Genomic DNA, 22,015 nt, shown 5'->3' on the forward strand with positions numbered 1-22,015 from the left:
TTATAGATAGAGATATATAGAGATATATTTTATATATCTATTATATTATGAATATAACATATTGTATTATTGCATATAATTGCAATATAAAATTGCAATTGTTAATGTATTTGTTAATATATTGCATATATTAATATGCAAGAATAGTACTAAAATAAATTAATGGGGACCATAGTTGTGGATTATAGTGGCTTTTCTTGTTAGATTTCAGAACTCCTTTTCTTTTATTTTTTTATTTTTCTAATTCGCTTTTATCTATAAGCAGATCTTGATATCCTTTAGTTTGTCTTCAGTTTGCTCCTGCAAATCAAATTGAACAATTATTTAAAAATCAAGTACAAGTAACCTCATCTAGCTTTGAAGACTGGAAGAAGAAATGAAATCTAAACACTGTAGGAACTCTTGAACTGAAGAAAACTTCCTTATAGCTTTTATTTATGATAGAATGAGTCTTATATTGTAAAAAATAACAGTAGGAACATGTTTTGATATTTCATGCAATGCCTGTCTCAAGACTTTTTTTTCCTCTTTTAAATGTAGGTACATCCACTAAAATGACATTTTCTTCCTTCCTTTCCTGGAGATTGTGTCTTGATGAAAATCTTCAGAATGGTTTTATTTGCTTTTCTTTTAGTACCATTCCAGCCTAAAGTCACATTATGATCATCTTTTTGATGGATGCATGATGAAGGTTTAATGACTCTTCCTTGGGGCCCTTTTAAATTTGCTTCTCTGCTGCAGTGGGAAGTTTCAAGGATTAAGCTTTCTCTCTCACTACTCTCTCAGCCTTTGGCAGATGTGAAAGACCATAATCTTGGCCTGAACACAGCTTTGTCAGATGGCAGTACAAAATTCTGCTATGAAGGGTATGGGTGAGCTCCAGGAAGACGCTAATGTGAAACATAAAAGCTTCATAGGGATATAAAAAGTGACACATGCTGCTTCTAATGTGTGAGGCTTGAGCTCTTTTCCAGCTCTTGGGCAAGCTTGTTACAAAATGCTTCTCCAAAAAATGTCTTTTCACTACAAATATAGGGCTTTGGGTTTCTGCTCCCTACTGTTGAGCCCTGAATTTATTTATGCATAGTTAAGCATATTTAAAATACCCTCAAATGTTTCTCAGTAGAATAACAAGTGTTAAACTTCTTTAGGAAGTCCTTTTGTTGCAGGTGGCAAATTTCTGAGTTTTGCCAAGAAAGGTGTTAGCTGGAAAGAACAAACTGAAGAAAAATTTCCAAAAAGTTAGCATCTTCGTTCTAAATGTAGTTTGTATGAGATGGATGTTTCAGCAGTTGTGCCCGTTAAAACCTAATTTCGGAAGACTCCTGCCAACTGAGTCAATTACTCTAAATTGTGAATGGATTACATTTAAATGGTCTCTCCAGTGTTCTCCATTATACTTAATGTTTTTTTAAAAATTCACAGAAGCATTTCCATGTTAGATACAGCTGGCCAACCCTTTGGGAGCAACAATTTGAATACTATCCTTCATTCTAGGGCCATCTGGACAGACTTCTCATTGCTGAAAAACCCATACCAATTTTTCAAGTGCTGGACACACATCAAGTCCTTGCTCAAATTCTATCAGCACACCAACTGATTAAATTATCCAACAATTAATTCATTTGTTATAGCACAGTTAAAATGGAAAATGTGTTGGCAAGCTATTTACACTTTGCCTTTCTTTTTAAAAGGCTGAGAATGTTTTATTGCTTTTCTCAAACTCATATATAGATCCCTTAAATAGAAAAAAGAGCTAAGTGTAAAGATCTCATCAATATTTCAGACTTCAGTGGAAACAGGGTTATCATACTAACAGATATACCAGCAGTAAATATCTTACATGCCATAAAAATATAGAAGTGAATATAAATTTTATTCCTGTTGACCTGAAAACAAATTCCTAGAAATAGCTATTTCTTTATCTTCCCAGAGGAAAGTTTGAAGAAAAACGTTCTCACAACTTTAAAAACATGTAGGTTAGGAGATCAGAATAAACAATATCATTGCATTCTCATAAAACTTTGTGCAACATAAATTCTGCCACACTGTGCATATGCAGTACAATGTATTATTTCTTTTGTACAATGTTTTCCACAGGACACTCTATTATACTTGTGTATGTGTTCATTCTATGATCAGCAGCTAATTAAGGTTTCATATCCTTCTTTTTCTCTAGTATTTTATCTGTGTATTGCTTTACTAGACATTTTTCAAACCTGTCTCTACAATATTATCAGCATCAACTGGAGCAGTGCTTAATAAATATCAAAATCTGTGTTTTCTTCAATACTTCTGGGAAACTGGATTTGAAATAATTATTCCCATTTTATAGAGTGGCAACTGAAGCATGATGCTAAAGTTAAAAGGGTTTGGGTAGACAGCTCAAGCAGTTTATGGCTAAGTATTTTCCATTTGTTTAACACTGCATTCCAAGTACAATGCCTGCCTACTCACTGTAGCTGTGGGTTTTTCTGAAAGTACTACAAAGTCCTTCTGCAAACTGGAGTCCTAGGTCTCAAGGTGGGTTCTTAAGAAGTTAGGAAAGTAGTGGTAAAAAGTGTAGTCTGAGTTACCACAGATCACAGGGGTGTACTGAGATGGAAGGGTAGGATTTGGTTCTCCACAACTGTACCAGAACCATGAAAGTTTTTCTCATTAAACTTCTATCTTATTTGCAATATTTTCTAGATTTTTGATGGAATAAAGCCCCTTGTCTCAGCAGGTACCTCCACTATATCTGGAAAGCACTCATGACAGTGATTTCATGAAGAGATAGGAAGTGATGATGTAAAGCTTATTACATAATGGAAATATATCAGTGCTTTAAATTTTAATTCAAAGCTTGTCTTCATTCTAGCACTTTTGAAGAATCATTTGACTTTGAAGTGTTGATAAGGCCCTTTTAATACTGTGTAATATCCTGGGGTTTTCTGGTTTGGTTTTTTTTTTTGGAGGGGGGGGATTGTTTTCTTTTCAAAACACACCACATTTAAAAAAACAAATTCACCAGGAAGCATTGATAGAAATGCCACGACAATGTTTCTTCTTTCTTCTTTTTTCATTGTTGAGGCCCAGAAAGTACTTTGAGGAAACCATTTTGGTTCTTTGTAGGCTGTACCATCAGCCTTGTGCAGAATTACAGTGCTGCTGTTCCTGTTTCTCTGGGAATGAAATATGTAAATAATGCAAGAATAACAGATCTCTGGTACTTGCTCATATATGCAGACATACAAGCTCAAATACAGACAGATTTTGGACATCATGCACATATATATAAATTAACAAGATTTTTTGAGTTTTACTACATATTTGGACATCATGCCTAAGCCCTTAAATGCCTTCATTCAGAGAGCTAGGCAAAGTTGTACCCTGCATTACTTATGACCTGAGGCTGTCACTGTTATTGCAATGATATAATTGCATATAGAAATTTATTTTAGATGGCTTGATATGAAAGCCTGGAGTGTATGTGAACAAATAGCACATGTACTTGAACAAAGGTTACATTGTTTTAATAACTGTTCTCATGTTTCTATTGGAAAAATCATAATAAATTAAAAACAATTAAACAAAATCTGTGAATAGTATATGGAAGACAGGTTTTATGATTTATTTTTTATGTTTGTTTGTTTGCATCTATTCAAGTTTATCTGTTCAGCAATACAGACGTTGTTCTGAATAATTGCATAAGGAATTAGCATTTTGCAACTGCTAGTATATTTGCATTTGTTTGTAGCATTTTTTAAAAAAACAACTATAACAACTACAAAAATAACATTTTTTCCTTCCTAGATATTTTTGGCTGCCACTTAATATATAAAATAATTACATTTGTATGATGTATGTTTTTAAATAATTTAATTTTAATCTTTGTTTCTGCAATTGTTTCGTAGGTGTTTTGTTTTCAGTCTTAAGTTTTGTTCTCTTTGTAAATTGCACTAGTGTAAGGGGAATGACCTGAATCTGTACCCTTTGCTTCATCAATCATAGTGGAATAACTAAGTTAGATGAAGCCTATTCATTTAGGCAGATAGAACGATATCTTTCTGCAAGTTAATAGAAACCAAAGCAGAGGGGCAAATAGCACAGTAACAAATTATTCCCCCTCTTTGATTTATGACATTTATTCTAAAAGATGCAGTTCCTTGCAGATATTAAGTGCCAATGTTTTTTGGTTTTTTTTTACTTCACTATCCAATGTCATTTTGAAGTAATTCTTTGATCAATCAGACTAGCACATACATAAAGTATGCATGTTATATTTCCACCAGTAAGCTTTCTGGGACCTGCAATTTTTTTATCTATATGTATAGCACAACATTCTCCAGGAAATGTAATCTTTGATTAGTGGAAAACCAAACAAACGTGGATGATTAGATGCTTTCCATCATTCTTAAGGGTTTAGGAAATAGGGACAAGCTCTTGATTTCCTGAGGTCTCATTCAGCAGTTTTGCTAGGGTAGAGAAGAGATGGCAAATGAGTTTTGGAAAAGTGTGGTTCAGTTAACTGATCCTGCTGGACCATGTTGTAATTTAAAACACTGGTTTCTAGATTTTGTTTTGTTCATTTGTAGGTAAGTAAGCTTCTAAGGGCTTTGAGTGAAAATACAGATTTTTAATTTTTTTCTTTTTTTTTTTAAAGAAAATAGAAGTCTCTGTGTAATGGACTTTCTTTTTCACCCTTCACAGAAAACAGGATTTAATGTGTCAAGCTTAAAAAGCCACTGGGCTAGTGTCTCTAGGGATCGCTTGTGAACAGCCTCAGCTGTAGGGCCAGAAAGTGTTTCAGCACCTTCTCTTCTTGACCCCATTCAAATCTGTAAGCAAGGATCTCTGTGGAACAGGCAGAAGGGAAAATTTGAGAAGTTAGTACTACTTGACCAACTCAAATGGCAGTTCCTCTACTTGGCATTTATAAGAATTTTCAACCTTTGCAATCTAAATCCACTTCCATGACAACTGCAAGGCTAGAAAGAGCACTGGGAAGGCAGCCAGGGGACTGCCTGATCAGTATAGAGCTGACTCCACTTTATTCCAGTGTGACTGCAGCTTGTGTAGATAGGTATCTGAAGTAGTTTCATGTTATCTATGTACTGCTGGCAGTGTGGCTGTGGAACTGTATCTATCACAGGCTGCAAAGCTCTTATGAGAACTGAGAAGCTATTTGGGTGCTTAACCCAGGTTGACCCCCTCTTTGTGGTGTTTACACTGACACAGCCCTGGGGTCTGATCAAAGACCCATCTAGCACAGTATCTTTCCCCTGGCAGTGGCCAGGAGGGAAAAAGTACAGGAACAAGTTAAGCATGAGAAGTTACTACTTTTCCGCATTACTCAACCACTTCCATCAATTTGTTGCTTAGAGGCTTCCAAAGGCCGAGGTGGTTTTGCATCACTGCCCTGGCCTCCCCACCCCATGAATTCCTCTAATCTCTTCCTCAACTTATGTCAAATTTTAGCATCCAGAACATCCTGTGTCGATGAGTTATATGGTTGCCCTATGTGCTATGAGGAAAATTATTTCACTTCACTGATTTCGCATTGCCTTCCTTATAATTTAAATTAATGCCCCCTGTTCTTGCATGAGAAGCATGGGAGAGCAAAGAGTCATTCCTTAGTTATACTCCTTAGGTCACTTATGGTTTTGGAGTCTATATAGACATCCTTCTACCATCTCCTCATCTCTCTTCCATGCTGAAAAATTTTAGCCTGTTCAGTAATTATCAATATGGAAATTGATTCAGTCCTTGTTGTCATTTTATGTTCCTTTTGTTCTCTCGTTATGCGAGCTGTTCAGCCAGCTCGAGGATCTGTGTAATTAAAGGTGTGCAGTTCTTGAATGCATTTTGTATTCCTTGGTAAGCTCATACTTCTACAGATGATGCTGTTGTGAATACTCAAGTTAATTACTTTACAATCAGTCTGGGAATTTATATTTTAGTTTCAGTCTCATGATGGCATTTTAGTAGGTATAGCACTCGTTAAATAATATTCCCAGAACTGCTAATGAGGTGAAAGTCAAGCCTAAATAACTAGTTTGACAGAGGGAGAAGGATAGAGGAAAAATACTTTTTTGTCAGAATATGTAGTTTTGTGTGTTTGTGTACACAAAATAAACATGCAGATGTTTTTAAAGTAATGTGGTAGAAATTAGAAGTGGTAAATACCTTTGCTGAATGGCTTTGAAGAGATGGTGATTCTTTTGCAGCAGATGGCTGCTGAACAGGTGTGCTGGCTCAACTTAGGCCATTTTAATGACCATGTTTCCCTCAGATCTTGAACTATCATGTACTAAAGTTTTAATCTGAACGGTGCTTATCAAACCAGATTGCACTCTTCTGTGTAATTCCACTTTGGGTTTGGTTTCTGAATTAATTATATTATCTGAATGAGAGAGAAAAACAAAGAAAAAATGGGTCAACTATGTTTCTATTGCCTCAGTTCGACACTGAAAGCAGCTTGATGTTTATAGCAAGGGGAAATGTTTATTGCTGATCAGCTTCCACTATATGGGAAGCTCTTGTACTAAAATGAATTATATAATCAAAGTATAGAAGCATCATAATTTGACTTGCCAAAAGAAAAAAAAATATTTTAAAGCTTTTTATTGGTACCGTGCTGGTGTTTATGCCATTCAAATTTTAGAATTAAAACAAAGTTGCACAGACTTCTCTGTCTTAACTAATCAGAATTTTGATTCATCTTCCTTGGAAACTTCATGTCATATAACAATTTCATTTTTTAAGACTGCTCAACTTCTCCAGAAGCCAGCAGTTTTTCAAACTGTAATTCAATGGTGGCTGTGTAGAGATGCCAGAAAACTGATCAGAATCCATGATCTCTTGTAAAATGTTGCCTCAGGTTGGCTGTCAATTAAATTGAACACCCTTGTTAGCTATACCCATCTTTGTAACATCTTCTTTTATTGTCAAATATATTTTTCCAGGGATGATGCTATGCATTTAAAACATTTAATTAGAGATCTATTATGCTTTAGTAAATCGCTGCAAAGCAAATGAGCCAGCTACTGCTTTGGATTCTATCTTAATCTCTTTGGTGTAACAGCACTGCTCATCTGTCAGGTCACACTGCCCAGTGAATATTTAGTACCCTGCAGCTTGCATCCAGTAAGGTTTAATTTATATTCAGGGACCAACAAATAGGACACTGCCTCAGGAGTGTTTCTTCTCACTCCATTTCAAGCAGTTCAGTGGTTGTATTTTACCACAGTAAAAAAGAAACAAAAGACCAACCAAAGACCAAAAAACTTTTGTGCAACTTTTCATGCAGAAGCTTCCACTGCCATACCTAAAGTGAGCAAACTATGGTTTCATTCTATATAAAGAAATAGGTTTATTGTCTGAGAAGATCCTTGGAAATTACATTTTGAATTAATGCAAAATTATTAATAAAGTAAAATCTGCAGTATAGAATGTATTGTGGTAACTTGCCCTGCTTTGAAATCAGTAAAGACTTTATTGTTTTATACCAACAGAGATTATGATCCAACGCAAAATAAAAGTTAAAGTCCTTATGCTGCTACACATGTACTATAGATGAGAGACACGTGTTGTTTCATGAGAAGTATTTTAAAAGTTGGGAGATGCTCAGACAGTGGTTAAACTGGACATAAAATCAGGATAGTCCTTTCAATTTTCTGTTACATTTTTGCTGACATTCTTCAGACTTTTTTTTCTGTGTTGGAAAAGGGCAGCATCATAGAGTGTGCTGTGATATATACTTCTGCTTTGATTGCCTGAAAGTGTGCTTCATACCTGTCAGATCCAGTTAACCCTGCTACTACATGTTGTACACAGCAAAGATATGGGAGAGGAGGTTATTGGCAGGAGGGAGTGATACAGAGGATATACCCTAGAAACCGAGAAACCGGAATAAAGGATTTGGAGATGAGTAATCATAGAGGTGGAAAGAGAAGAAAAGGAAGGAATGCTGGAGTGAAGGATGTGGGAGTGGTGGTCAGTGAGAAGGTGGGGGAAATGGCAGGTTTCCAGAGGGACATGGGCAGTGAAGTCTGAGCTCCCTGTCCTTCTACCAGCTCTGCCTTTCCATTGCTCAACTGGCAACTGGGAACAGCAGCATCAGAGGAAAGCTGCTATGGCTTGGCTCCTGCTGATCTTTTTTCCTCCAGCAATTAATCAAGATAGTGATCCCAAAAGGGATGTTATGTTGTTGTAAAGGAGGGCTGGGAGGGGAAGGATGCAGCTGTAGTCCTGTGTGGCCTCAGCTCTTTGCCAAACTCTGCCCTTGCACCTTGCTCTGGGAGCTGGGGCACCATAACTTTGATCGTTTAAGTGGTGCACGTAAGAACACAGTTGCCATTTCAGTGTTTATGGGTCTTTTACAACTTCCCCAACTAAATATTAGCAGTGAGTAAATCTAATAAAAAATAATGTGTTGGCTAGATTGCCTGTACTTAATTTTTATCACATGTACATTAAGAAAGAGAAGTTCATTTCCTAATTTATTCTAAGACAGATTGTGTGGCCATAGAGCTGAAGAAATTTCATTAACTTTGCCATTTCCCTAAATACTGCTATATTTGCCTTTGTGTATCTGTAAAACACAGTTGTACTCAAATAATGCTATGTGGCCATTGATCTAATTAGAAAAGTTAAAGGAAATTTTTTCTTTTGTATCTGTGATGAGTAACCTTCACAGCCTTTTGCTAACCATTCCAAGCAATATAGCAATTAAAGAATAGTTTATTGAACTTAAATTGAGTATACTGGATAGTGAAACATCCTATTGTAATGAAAACATAGGCATAACACAGATTTCCTTGTTTCTGTTTGTTTCTAACTTAACAAATTTCTCCTTCAAATTCTATAGTTCAGTAATATAATGCTGAAATAACAGTGATAGTACCATAGGCATGCATGATGTTTTTTGACACTATCAAAGGAAAGTCAGTTGAAGAAAATATTCTGCCTTCATAGTATAAGCAAATGAATTTACATTTCTGTGTATTATTCTCAGGTTTGGAGATGGCTATTCTGTCAAGATTTGGCTTAGTAAAGAAATAAACTCTCAAAGAATAATTTTGAACTGTCTGCAGTTGCATTTTCCTGGAACACAGTTTAAGGTACAGATCAAACTCTTCATCATAGTGTTTGTTATATTAAAAATATGTTTGAACATCCCTTTTATTTCCTGTTAAGCAATTTTTTTTAAATAAAAATCTGAGCTGTGATACTGTTTAGATTAACTCAAAACAGTCACGTATGTAATGTATCTAAATAGGCCCTTTCTCTGAGTGAAAATTTCCTTTTGCTTTCATTACTGATGCAGTTGGACTCACTTTTGTGTTCGCCTGAGGTAGAGTGCAGTGTAGTCACTGAGGGTATTTGTTTTGATTGCTTTCTGATAAAGTCTGGACATGATAAGACTGTTTTTACTTAGGTTCCTTTATTTGATGCAAAGCCTTACAAAAGACATGCAGTAATTATAATCCAAGAAAAAATATTAAAGGCTTTTTTTCCCCCTACTTTCTATGTGTAGGAAAATAACCATATAAAACTATGACTACCTTAGATTTGAACCTGTTTACGTATAGGTATATACTAAGTTGTGTGTGTTTGCTCAGCTTTTTCCCATGTGGCTTTGTTACAGCACTAGTGTTGGAGTAAAATCTCTTAACATTTGTCCTAAATTTATGTATCTTTTATGAGATTAACAAAATATCATCTTAGAACATGTACAAAATGTGTTCTCTTAGTATGAACTTTTCTTTGTGCTACCAGTGTAGACAAAATAAGCTCATATTATCATTCAGTCTTGTTTAATATTCTTTAATCTTGTTTAAAAACCCATGTTTGTCTGCAATGAGAGCTTACTGAGCCAGCCTGGTTAAGCAAATGTAATTTCATCATCATGTGCATTCCCTTATACCTGTTTTTATCATTTTTTTCTTGTTTTAAGGCACAGCATCTTAACCTCTTGGAGTACCACGTACCACGAAGTCAGGGATGCTTAGCAGAGCTCTTCAGAGTCCTAGAAAATCACAAAGCTTTTCTCCAAATCAAACACTACTCCATTAGCCAAACAACACTAGAGCAGGTAAATTTCTCTTTTTCTTTTTTTTTTTATCCCCCCTGCACTCTTTTTTTTCTTTTTTTGTCTAAACATGATGTGTATTTTAATTACTGATGTAGTAGAACGCTGTATCAGTTGCTGGATTATCCATATATATGCACTAAACCAGCAGTTCCAGGGCATCTCACATCTACAGTGTGATTTCATGAATCCTACTGCTTTTAAACTGAAAGTGAGCAGAGCAAAAGTACCACAGTAACCTACATATTGGTACCTTGTGGAAGCATAATCAGTGCTGAGATGCACCTAGATCTGTGCTGGATGAGAAGGTAGGACCGTGAACTTCCACCTCCATAGTCCAAAAGTGGGGACCTTACCAATGTCCTTGAAAAGGCTGAGCCAGTCTCTGGCTATTACAATAAGCCTTAGCCTTAATAGGACATTCTCCTTTTAGAGTTTTATTTTGCAGTATCATGTGCAAATTAGAGAACAGTGGAAATGCACAAGCAGACAGAAGAGATCCACTACTAAAGGTTGTGAATACTATCTGGGCAAAAGGAAGAACAGACTGATGGCAAGGATGGAATTTCTAGGTGGCTGTGATGTGTAACCATGTCTTCAAATGTAAATTCTTATCTGTTCTACGAACTGAGAGTCATGTCTAGTAAAAATATAAATTTTCTAAGATAGATGATATGAACTTATTCCTTTTTCCATGTGCAAAGCATTAATCAAGTTTTCTGATTGTATTGATCTATTAACTCCTTGCAAATTATTTCTTCACTGCATGGCTGAATATAAAGTGATTTCAGCCTCTTAATTGTTCAGGGATTGTACACTCAAGCTTACTTCCTCTCCATTATTCATTCTGATTCATCACCTTACTCACCTACCATTGTTTCCTCTCCCTGACTGTCAGTATTAAACAAGAAAATAGTTCTTCTGAATAACAAACATGCTTTTGTTTTACGTATGAATATGATCATTTGAATCAAGAACTGCCATCACTCCCCCTACGTCCTTTGCTGTCAAACAGTTGTGTGATTAAAAAGCAAATGAGCCTTTCTGTAGTAAAAAATGTTTAAAAATAAATCCAAGAGGCACATTAGTTGTTGGACCCTTATTCTGCAATGTTCAGAATTATACTTTCAACCTGAAATATCTGGACCCTCATCTGTGATGATTATTGATAGAAACAACAGCCTCAAGTTTCTTATGTGTGTCATTTCAAAGCAAATTAAAACAATTGTTTCCTACTAACTTGTGCAGCAGTAAAATATCATTTTCATACTTGAATTAGTAAATCATTTTACCACTATTTTTATAATTAACCCCTGTGTTAGCTAGAGAGGTGAAGAGGGATTATTGCTGGAGTTAACAAGATATGTGTCTGAGAGGGGCTCCCTCAGCATAAACTATTAACTTTTGTGTTACAAAAGCTTTGTAAAGCAACCAAAAAATATCATCAGCTCCAAAGTTTCAGTTCTATTCTGTTATTTTGAAAGTCCCTCCTTTTTTCATGTCTTACAGGTATTCATTAATTTTGCTACACAAGATCAAGGAATCTCACATTCTTCACAAGAATCTGTTCATCATGGCCACCTGCCTGTCTAGGCTCAGAACAGTACACAGCCTCAGCAGCATATGTGTCTGTATGTCTGTGTATATATACATGTGAATTTTGCATACAGCAACTTTTCAGCAAGTAACAATTTGTGTATGAGAAACAAATAGCAGTAGCAGATTTGTAGTCCATAAAGAGTGACACCAGTTCTTAGTAAAGCAAGAAGCTGCTTACACATCAGACCAAAAATTTGCCAGAAAGTATTGCTTTTTAATTGACTGGTATTTTATATTATAAATGGCCTAATCAATTAATCTTTGCGTAAAGAAAAAAAAAAAAAAAAAAAAATTTTAAATAGGCTGATCTGAACTGTCACAGTGCATATTAGATATTTTTGGTGGTAGTTCTACATTCCTTTAAGAAATCTCTTGCATGCACACTTAATATCTAATTTTACATGACAAGGCAAATAAAACCCAAAGTATGGTAGAAAAATCTAGGCTATAACCCAAAAGTTGTATTTAATAACACAAAGTGAGAGCCTTTTGACTTTGTTATTAATTCAGTTCTGTGTTTTGACAAGCTAAATTAGCCTTTTTCATTGCATAAAGGATGCACTGTGTTCCATAAGGTTTTATGTTAAAGAAGTTATTAGTGTAATAGTCTGCCTCCTAGTTATCTTAAGTAAATTTAACAAGTTTCATAAATCATACTTGACAATGAGTTTTCTCTTGTGCCTTCAAGTTGTTCCTGAAGAAATTCTCAAGTATCTTTTTAACGACCTATTTCCTTTTTCTCATCTTTTTGTTTGTTTTTTTCTTTTTTTCTCCTTCTCCAAAAAGAATGTCAATTCATGTCAACACTTAATTACTAAAAACATGGGTATTGGGGTGGGAGAATAAAATGAAGAAAAAATTCTGGAGTAACTGCTTCCTCTTCCAAAAGAAGTATTTGGGGCTCCTGTAAAAACTAGTGGGTGCCATTTTTATTGGACTATGTTCTATGATATTTTAAATTTTAGAACAGGTGACTTATAAGATAATTGGTGCAGTATAATTCTGGAATGGGCAGGGGAGGAGGTGTAGTGTAACGAGGCAACCAGCTGCCACGGAGTGAGCATGAGCTTGTGTCAAGCCCACCTGTGCCCAAATAGGGTGGGCCCTCACTGTGCATGAGCAGGACCAGGGGGCCAATAAAGGAAGGGTAGTGGATCTTCTTACTCGACTCCTTGGGTTTTCTTTTAATGGTAGTTTGCGCCGGACTGGATCCCTTTTTTCTGATTCGTCTGAGCACGGGCTAGACTGAGGTCTATGCCTGCATTCTCCACCAGATGTAGCAAGACGAATCTCTCTTAGGGAATGGCGCTTCAAGGTCCAACCAGGTGTTCCAGCAGAGAGATCAGTCGCTCTCAGAGCAACAGCACTGATCCAGGCTAGTCGACCCTGTGGGCTATAGGCTCGGAGCACTGTTTGTGAGTCTCTGGTGGAACACCTGGTTGGACCTTGAAGTGCCATACCCTAAAAGAGGTTTGTCTTGCTACAAGGAGGAAGTTTATTTTGAGAGGGAAAAAATTGATTTTAAGTAGAAATTTTTTTGCAGTGTTGCTGCTCCAATTCCCTGCTGTAGGATGATTAAATATAAAAAAATACATTTCTATTCTAGGCTGTGTGAGGTGACTCATAAGGCTGTTTCTTGAGGCTTGACATGCTTGGTGGTGTGGTTTTGGCCCTATACGCTTTTTTTAAAGTCAGAGCTCAGCTGACCTATTTGCCTAAAGGAGAAATAAAATTCTAAATTAAAAAAACCCAAAACTAAGTGAAGATTTAAAGACTTGGTCTGCATGCGTGTATGAATTGGAGTGGGTGAGCTTGTGAAATTGCTTTATCATTATATTTGTTATATATAATGATATATAATATAGTTATATATCATTATATTTGTTATATACAGTCTGCTGCATAATATCAGAATTTTACCAGGGTCTTCAAGATCCAAAGCACTGAAGAGCCATTAAACCTCAACAGTCACCATCCTGGCAGAAATATCCTGGCATGGTGGGATGGCCATATTTGAGATGAAACCAAGTTATCTTTAATTTCTGCATGTGTCTAGGAGTCAAGCGTTTCAAGGTCCCTGGTCAGAACAAAAATGCTCAGTCTTACAAAGCAGAGTGTGAAAGTAGAGAAAAAGAAACCAGATGCAGGAAATTTGGGAAGAAACAGAGCTACACTAGTATGGAAATATCCTGCTTTTTTTCAGAACCTTATCATGAAAGAAACTTAATGCATAAGGCACAGCCAAGCGTCTTAGAGTTATTGTTTGGAACCACCTAACAGGGGAACACTTCTGGACCTCGTGTTCAGATGAAAAAAATAGAAAGTAATGAATGTGCACAGAACATGTGCACAGTTGTTTGTGTTGTTTTTTGGTTTTTTGTTTGTTTTTTTTTTCCTTTTTTTTTTCTTCTGGTATGTCTAGATATGTAAATTGTTGACATTATTATGGGCTGGATTTCTTTGTTTGGTTGTTTTTGTGTGTGTGTGGGTTTGTTTGTTTTATTTTGTTTTTATAAATTAATATCTCTCAAACATCCCAAGTCCCTAAAATAAAGAAATACATTTAGAGGATGGATTTGGAAAAGGAGCTAGTGCCAGCTTTCATAGTGTAAGGCAGCTGAGCAGAAGGTCCCATTTGTATGATATTGTGACAAGAGTATCTATTCCTCCTAAGGAAATGTGCCAGGGATTTGAATTAATAAAGCAGTCCTACAACTTGCTTAGACTGAGGGAAACATAAAGGCTTAAAAGACTCACTGTGGTAAGACTGAAAAACAGTAGCTTACCAGAATACTTAGAGAAAGGAGCTTTGTCAAGGTTTGGCTGTGCAACACTAATTAAATGTCATTGTTTTTGATTAAAATGTGAAAGATTATATTATTTTTAGAGATTAATATAGTCAATAAGGTTTACTTCAGATTGATGGTTGAGTAAATTCAGTTAACAGAGTTTTCTTTTTTTTAAATTGCTTCATATGCATCTCAGGAGGCCCAATTTAATTCAGGCAAGTAGCAAACAATATCTGTCTACCAATCCTTTATGCCTGAAGAAGGTCAAAGTCTAATTGAATTCTAGTGTACTGGGTTCTCTCTCAGAGGATGTTCTCCTCCTCCTTGACTTGCTGCATTCCTGAAGTGTGGAAGTTTCAAGAAGAGTCCTGAAGATTTTCTGGTGTACTTATTTATTTATTTTTAAAAATTCCTAAACCAGGAGTCTGGACAGATAAGGTAATTTATTTGTTTATTATGAATGAATCCTTGAATTCACAAATCACAGAGACATCTGTCTTCAAACACCTCTGGTTCTTGAATCAAAGGCAGTCAGCTGAAGATCTTAAACAATAACTTCTCCTGTGATATTTTCGTTAGGAAAGTATGGTATTTCAAATGGAAAATTTTCTTGACTATGAAAATGTGCTCTTCCCCCTGAATACAAACTGGGATTAAACTCAAAATCAGAAAATGAACTGAATATCTGAAATACTTACCACTAAAACTGGAGAGATGATTTTTGTTCTTTTGTGGACTATTCCACTGTGTAAGTCAAAAGAAGAGCTTCTGCTAGCCATAGAACAGATCCTAATTTAATTACCACACAAGTATAGAAAGAGGTGAGCAAAGATAGACTGTAGGTCTGAAATTTAAATCACAGTGGAAGTGGAGGGGGGGTGTTGGTCATGAACAGGATGGAAAAACTCATGCATTTTCACTTTGAATCTGGTGACAAATTTCTGTATAGATTCTTGTCCTGAAGAGAAAGAACGTATTTGTCAGGTTTGGTTTAGTTGTGAGAGAAGTTAAATTTCCCCTAGCATAGTAGAATAAGTGCAATATGATTTCCAGCAGAAAAACTGGGTTCCTTTTGGGCATATTTGTCCTTGAGAAATTTTAATCAATGAGGTCTGAAATATCATAAATTAGGGAATCAAATCTGGCTCTCATTGGAACAGCTTAACTCCTAAATCAGTCTCAACCAAGTTTAGGCAAGAATATTGCTTTTCTGGTCTTTTTCTGCTAAGTAGTAAAGCTGACACTTTCACTGATTCAGTCTAATATGATTTAATCTTTTTATGTCAACACTTCCAATTTTTCTTTTAAAGAGTAGGGAGATCAAAGCTAGCAGTGCAAAGACCTTGCTTTAAGTGATTGAGAGCTGAGTAGGTCAGACAGCTTTTCTGAGACCTATAACAACTGAAAGGAAATGCTTCCTGAGTTCCATAGTAGATATCTACATTACAAATAAAACTGATGCTGCAAGTTCCATGAAGATGGGCAGGTGGTATGGAGCAGAAAACCCAGCTAAGTCATTCTTGCACAGAAAACAACACTCAGCTTCTGTCTACGCCCAAGGTACTGCTGTATGACTTAACAGGTGAGTTCTCCATGCTGAATAATGATGTGGGTCACTGAATGAAAGAAAAATATTTTCATTAATTAGATTTTTGTATCAGAGTAAATATTCCAGCAGTGTCCTCCTGCCTATGGTTACATGGGAAAGCATGGGGTAAATTCTGTCTCCTGTAAAATCAGTAATCAGGCACATCTGTGCTGTAGAAGTTTGTGCACATTTTAGCTGAGGCGGTTCAAATCACCAAGTTCATATCTACTTTCCCACAGAGTACAAATGGAGAAAAAGGAAATATAAGCTATATAAGCAAATGATCAAGTCAATAGGTGGGAATTCCATATGCAACTAATTTATTCCAGTTTTAGGACACCATATATGCATAATTTTACTGCCTGTTAGGCTACTGGTGCATGCCATGGACAATTTAAAGAAGTGCCTTGGGACTTAGCTGACTGTGAGGTACCCATGAAGAAGATCCTCAAACATGGTGCGGTTTAAGGTAAGAATCAAACAGCAATCTTTTCATCCTCATATGGAGGCAATAAATGCTAGTTTATAAGTAAGTGTAATGAATGTGATTCAAGAGAAGTATCAGAAAAAATTTTTTACTTTAACTTATGCTGAAATAGAGTAATTGCAAAATTTATTCCATACAGTGTTTTGACACCACTCTTTGTTCCTGATCTATGGATTTAAAACTTTTGGAACTTGATTCAGCTTCTGATAATTGTGAATATTTGTGGAATTTTTTTCTTTAATTTTATTCAGAGCGAGTTCTTAAGGCTTTAATAATTATAGTTGAGAACTTGAGTAAAGGAGTATGTGTCATTTATTCTGAATCAAGTGGAATACGTGTTTAATGATCTAGCTGAGAAGTTGTAGTCACCTAGTACTTTGTAGCTTATGATAATTGTCTAATAAGAAGAACCTGAAATTGTTTTCTTAGAAGTCTGTTATTATGAATAATTCTGCTAGCAATGTGTGAATCAGTAACAGACTGAATTTAAAGGGTATTCTGAATATATGAAAGGTAAGAACCAAGGTCATGCACAACATTTGAAGTGTTTATTTTGTTAGAATTTTTTCCCCTTCCAAATTTAACTAAGTGCTTAGAAGTGGCACTTGTCAGTGGCCAGCTAGTCACTGAAAATGCTTCTTCATGGCCCAGAGCTGACACTTGTTTACATGCCCATTATTGAGACAACCTTATGGTCCCATTTTAGTTGTGCCTTTTTTGCTAACTGCATGTTTTATGTGAACTGGTATTAAAAGTTTGTGAACTGTTACTAAAAGTTAATGCACAGCGTTATATTTTAAAGCCTTTGCAAGCTGTACTATTAGAAATAGGTTTTCTAGGTGTTCAGAAACTGGGTGGTAGACACTGGCACAGGTTGCCCAGGGAAGCTGTGGCTTCCCTATCCCTGGAAGTGTTCAAGGCCAGGTTGGATGGGGCTTTGAGCAACCTGGTCTGGTGGGAGGTGTCCCTGCCCATGCAGGGGGGTAGGGACTTGGTGATATTTAAGGTTTCTTCCAACCGAAACCATTCTATGATTCCATATTTTTCTTGCATGATTTTCTACTCACTTGCCTCCCTTGCACCTGGTTCCTTAGATCTCGCTCATGTGGTCATGAATTGGATTTATTCCCATGTGTATGCTATTTACAATTGGATTAGTTTTAATATATTAAAAATTTTACATGTGACACAGCCTTTTATCTCAAACTGAAATTCATCTTCTAATGCAATTGTGGCTTCCGATAAGAAGTCAGGGAGGTGACTTGGCTTTAAGAGGATGAAGAGGTGTGATCCAGTGTTTGTGAAAGAACTGATTACACAGCTACTATTAAAACCTGACCAGAGGCTACAGTTCTATTATATAAAAAGGTGTAATGGAAAGGAATAAAGGGCAAAAGACCAGTGGCATTCAATTTCTCCAAACATTAACAAGCTCTCAATTATTCATTTGCAATTACAGTTTACTGAATTAGATACATGGAAAGAAAGTTATCTCAGGAAAATTCTCAACAAGGATGTTGGAAAAGAAAGGTTAGAGAAGGCAAACAATGAGAGTTCCATGGCTTTGAACTTGTTCAGTAAATTGATTCGGTGCTGTATTTTTTCTCATCCTCTGTATACTTTCTCCTTTCTTTGACTTCTATACCTCACACCTTCAGGTGAGAGTAGCAGGAGTACCAAGCATCAGCTGTTTGTCTGAGATTAGGGACAGAGCCTGACAGCAGGTATCTAATGTTTCTCTGTGCCCGAAGGGTGTGTTTCTCTAGAAAGTGGAAAAAGCCCTCTTTTTAACCACTTCAAGCAATGGGTCTTGAGAAGAATGGGAAAGCTGCTTGCTGTGAATATTGCTCCCTTATAAATGCCTGCAACTGCACACATATAAATGTAGCATAGAAACTGCACGTGTTTTTCAGAAAGGATGAGTGAGATTTTGTATGCAGCAGGGATGCCTTTGCTAGGATTTTGCTCCATTTTATTCTTCTTTTAATAGTATTTTGTCTATGGATGTTTTCAGTCTTTGTTTTTTACCCCAACTTGACTATGTGTTACACAGATCTTTAAATACACCAGAACTGAAAGAGCCTCAGCATCTGAGGGAACTGTTTTCCTCAATAGCTGCTTTGCCTTTTACTCACTATACTGGCTGCCAGATTTCAGTTGTGAAAAGTTTTCCCTAAATTATCTTTGTAGGGAATACTGAAGAACTGGGAATTTTTCTCTGGATCATTACTGCTTAATCATTACAGCATTTTCTCTACATAATTTTGCTCTGGGCTATCTCAAAGACATTGGCAATGTCTTTCATCTGTTCTGCTCAGTAACTTAGTGTCTTTCATTAGAAGGTGCATCAATAGGTGTCAGGTAGAAAGTACAGAATTAGAGAGCATTTCCTACTACTTATGTTCAGAAGAGCACTAACTCTTTACAAACATAATATTCACAGAAAGCAAATTTTGAGTCTATTTGAGGCAACACTCAAGATTCAAGGGGGGGGAGTCAGAGTAGGTTTTGCTCCATCACTCTCATGTACATTGTCTATGTGCCTGATAACATCTAAGTGCCAGGATTCCTACATGATGTTGCAATAATTGCAAAAAGTTATGGAGGGCTTTTGGCAGCTAATTTTCATTGATAGCTCTAGAAATTAAAGTTATACTTGATTTCATGGGCTCGGAAAATATGCCAGTTTGACTACCAGCCTTTTCCCATGTGTCTTTGGAAGAGGTGAAAAATGTGCATGTCTCACAGAAAGGTCCTTATTGACACAACCAAGAGCCCAAACAGTAAAAGTGTCTCAAATTTATGGCTAGGTTTTAGGACTTTTCCCCTGGATCTGAGCAGAGTTGGGAAATCTACTGTAGAATGTATTGCATCTGTTCAAAGTTTGAATCTTCTGAGGCTGGAAGGGCTGAGATTACCAGTCTGACTGGTGTCTTCAGGTCTGTCCTACCCTTCTGAACTAGGAGGGAAATGTACAAAATATACAAAATGCTGCAGGTGACCCCAGTTGCTACAGCTTCTGCCTCTGTTGCTGAGCAGTATATAAAGTAGTTTTGATGCTGTTTTAGATCAGTTTAGAATATGGTGACATAAAAGCAAAGAGTTTGATTGCATGTGGCCCCTAGGCTTTAATGGAACTCAGAGGGGGTGTAGCAGTCCAAGTCTAAGTTATGTTATGGCAGTAAGGTCTAATGGCAATAACCATCTCAAAAGGACAACACCTGCTGAGCAGAGCCACTAAACTAGGTGTAAAATAGGGGATTCTCTGAAAACAGTAACAGTGTACTGGGTTGGGTTTGGTCTTTGGGTTTTGTTGTTGTTCGGGGTTTTTGGGGTGGTTTGTTTTGCTTTGCTTTGTTATCCCCCCTTAATTTTTTCCTCTTCTTCTTCATACATATATCCTTTTTTTTTTTTTTTTTTTTTTTTAAGGGGAAAGGTGTGTTTTGTGTTACATAGGGTTTGTTGGTGTTTGGGTTTTTTTGTTTTTGTTTTTTGTTTGTTTGTTTGTTTTTTCCTCTGGGAAAGGAGAAGGTTGTGACAAGTTGACAAAGAAAATATTTGCAGCTGTGGAATTTTTGCACCAGAATAGATTTTTTAAAACAATGTTGTCTATTTTTTTTTTTCAGTCTACCAAATAAGAATTACTCTGAAAATTAATCATACATGTACCTTTGAAAAGATCTATGTTTTTTTAACCTACAAATTTGACGAAATAAACACTTATTTTGGTAATAGATATCTTAATGATTATTGTAATTAGTTTACTCATATGTGTAGAGATTCTAGGTTTTTACCTTTTAAGTGTGGATAAAGTGTTTACAAAATTTAAATAAAATTTCATTTTCAGCAAACATACTGCATTCCATTTTCTTACCAAAACACAATAAAAGAGAATATATTAACAAATATGCAGTAGGTAAAAGGAAATACATTGCTAGTCAGATATGAATAACAGATTAGAAGAATCTTTAATTCACTTTAATCTTGCTTTGATCTGAAACTAACCTATGAGAAACATGAGAGACTAGGAGAAAAAAAGGATGACTCATTATCTTGATTCACATTGAATTGATTATGTAAAGAAAGGAGTATGATCCTGTTTATTGAGACAGTTTTATGTGAGCCCTTTTAAAAAATTTTGAGTTTATTTCTCAATAGGTACATCTGTGTATCTGTATCACTGTATCAGTGATTCAGCTTAGGTATGAAGCTGAAACTTTCTCTGGTATTCATCATTATGTTGCAGTTTTTCCTTCTACATAATAGCTGTCTTAAATCTGCCCTCCCAGACTTAGGCTTGGTGAAGGAAATCAAAGGAAATTAAATTGAGGTGTGCCAGTGAAAAATTTCACCCTCTGATATATATCATTAAAGGATGTGACTTTTGATTAGAAATTGGAACTTGCAACAATAGTTACATATTAAGGCCACCAGTGTCTATGACAAGGTTGATACAGTAATATGTAGATGTAGAAAAAAGATTATTTTTTTTTTTTAGTATCTTTTTCATCCGAGATGTTTCTGTGCATATTAAAAAGAGCTTTTGAAATTTATTTGTGAACTATTAGAAGGAAAGGCTTTGGTCTTTCCCATATCAAATTTTGACTGTGACGGGAAGATTGTGCTCATGCAGCAGAAAGGAGTTAAATCCTTTTACATTTTATTTCCCTGGTGCTTCCAACTTGCCACTGGCAGAAGACAGTCTGGAAAAAAATACAAGTGCTAGTTTTCTAGGCTCTGCCCATGTTTTGATCACAGAATAATGTTCTCCATAGTAGATTCTACATATGGTAATACTATAAATACTCCTGCTTATCAAGAACCTAATTAACACAGCCTTGTCTTGCTAGCTTGATATTTTGGAGTTTGACTTGTTCCATTGAGGCTCCAGGGAGCAGAGTTGTTTTAGGTAGTTTGAAGACACAGGAAGCCAGCGTGCCATGCTGTGTTCATCTTTGGATCTTAGATTTGCAACTTCTCTTTTAAAGATGAAGATGAACATTTAAAAGGCAGTAGCAGTGGTGTTTGTGGAATAATACTAATTTGCTGCTTGCTCTCCTGTGCAAGTCTAACAGTACTGTTTCTCATACAGAATCAAGTTGTTCAGGTGTTCATTAGTCAGGAATACCACCACCTGGTTAATGAGTGGAGGTGTGCTTTTCTCTTAAGCTTAGAAAATTCTTCAAGCTGACAGTTGCCAGTTTTATGTATTTGCACTATGATGCCGACAAGTGGCTGCGATAAGAAGGCTTTTTTTTTCTTTTGTTATAAGAAAGCTTATTTGATGATCACAACTTGGTTCTGTGACACCAATGTCTAATTAAAGCATGTGCTTAAAAGCAGCTTTTCTTAAGTCCAAACATGGCTTTTTCTGCGAAAGTTCATACTCATTTGAGTAATGTAAAATATCTTACAACAGCTTGGCTTACTTAGCATTTTGCTAAGGTGAAAGTTTCCATTTCAAAGTGTTGCCATAA

General features: G+C 36.0%; 1 protein-coding gene across 1 annotated transcript in view; it reads left to right on the plus strand.

Moving 5' to 3' along the window:
- The window catches only part of ABCA13 (ATP binding cassette subfamily A member 13), a 161,822-nt gene extending 150,154 nt beyond the window's left edge, over positions 1 to 11,668 (plus strand). The window contains exons 51-53 of the mRNA XM_030444664.1: positions 8,999 to 9,104; positions 9,941 to 10,078; positions 11,585 to 11,668. Of these exons, the coding sequence (XP_030300524.1) occupies positions 8,999 to 9,104; positions 9,941 to 10,078; positions 11,585 to 11,668 (328 nt within the window). The remainder of the gene's footprint in view (positions 1 to 8,998; positions 9,105 to 9,940; positions 10,079 to 11,584) is intronic.
- Positions 11,669 to 22,015: the final 10,347 nt, after the last annotated feature.

The sequence above is a fragment of the Calypte anna genome, chromosome 2 (genome assembly GCF_003957555.1).
Source record: "Calypte anna isolate BGI_N300 chromosome 2, bCalAnn1_v1.p, whole genome shotgun sequence".
NCBI classification, from domain to species: domain Eukaryota; kingdom Metazoa; phylum Chordata; class Aves; order Apodiformes; family Trochilidae; genus Calypte; species Calypte anna.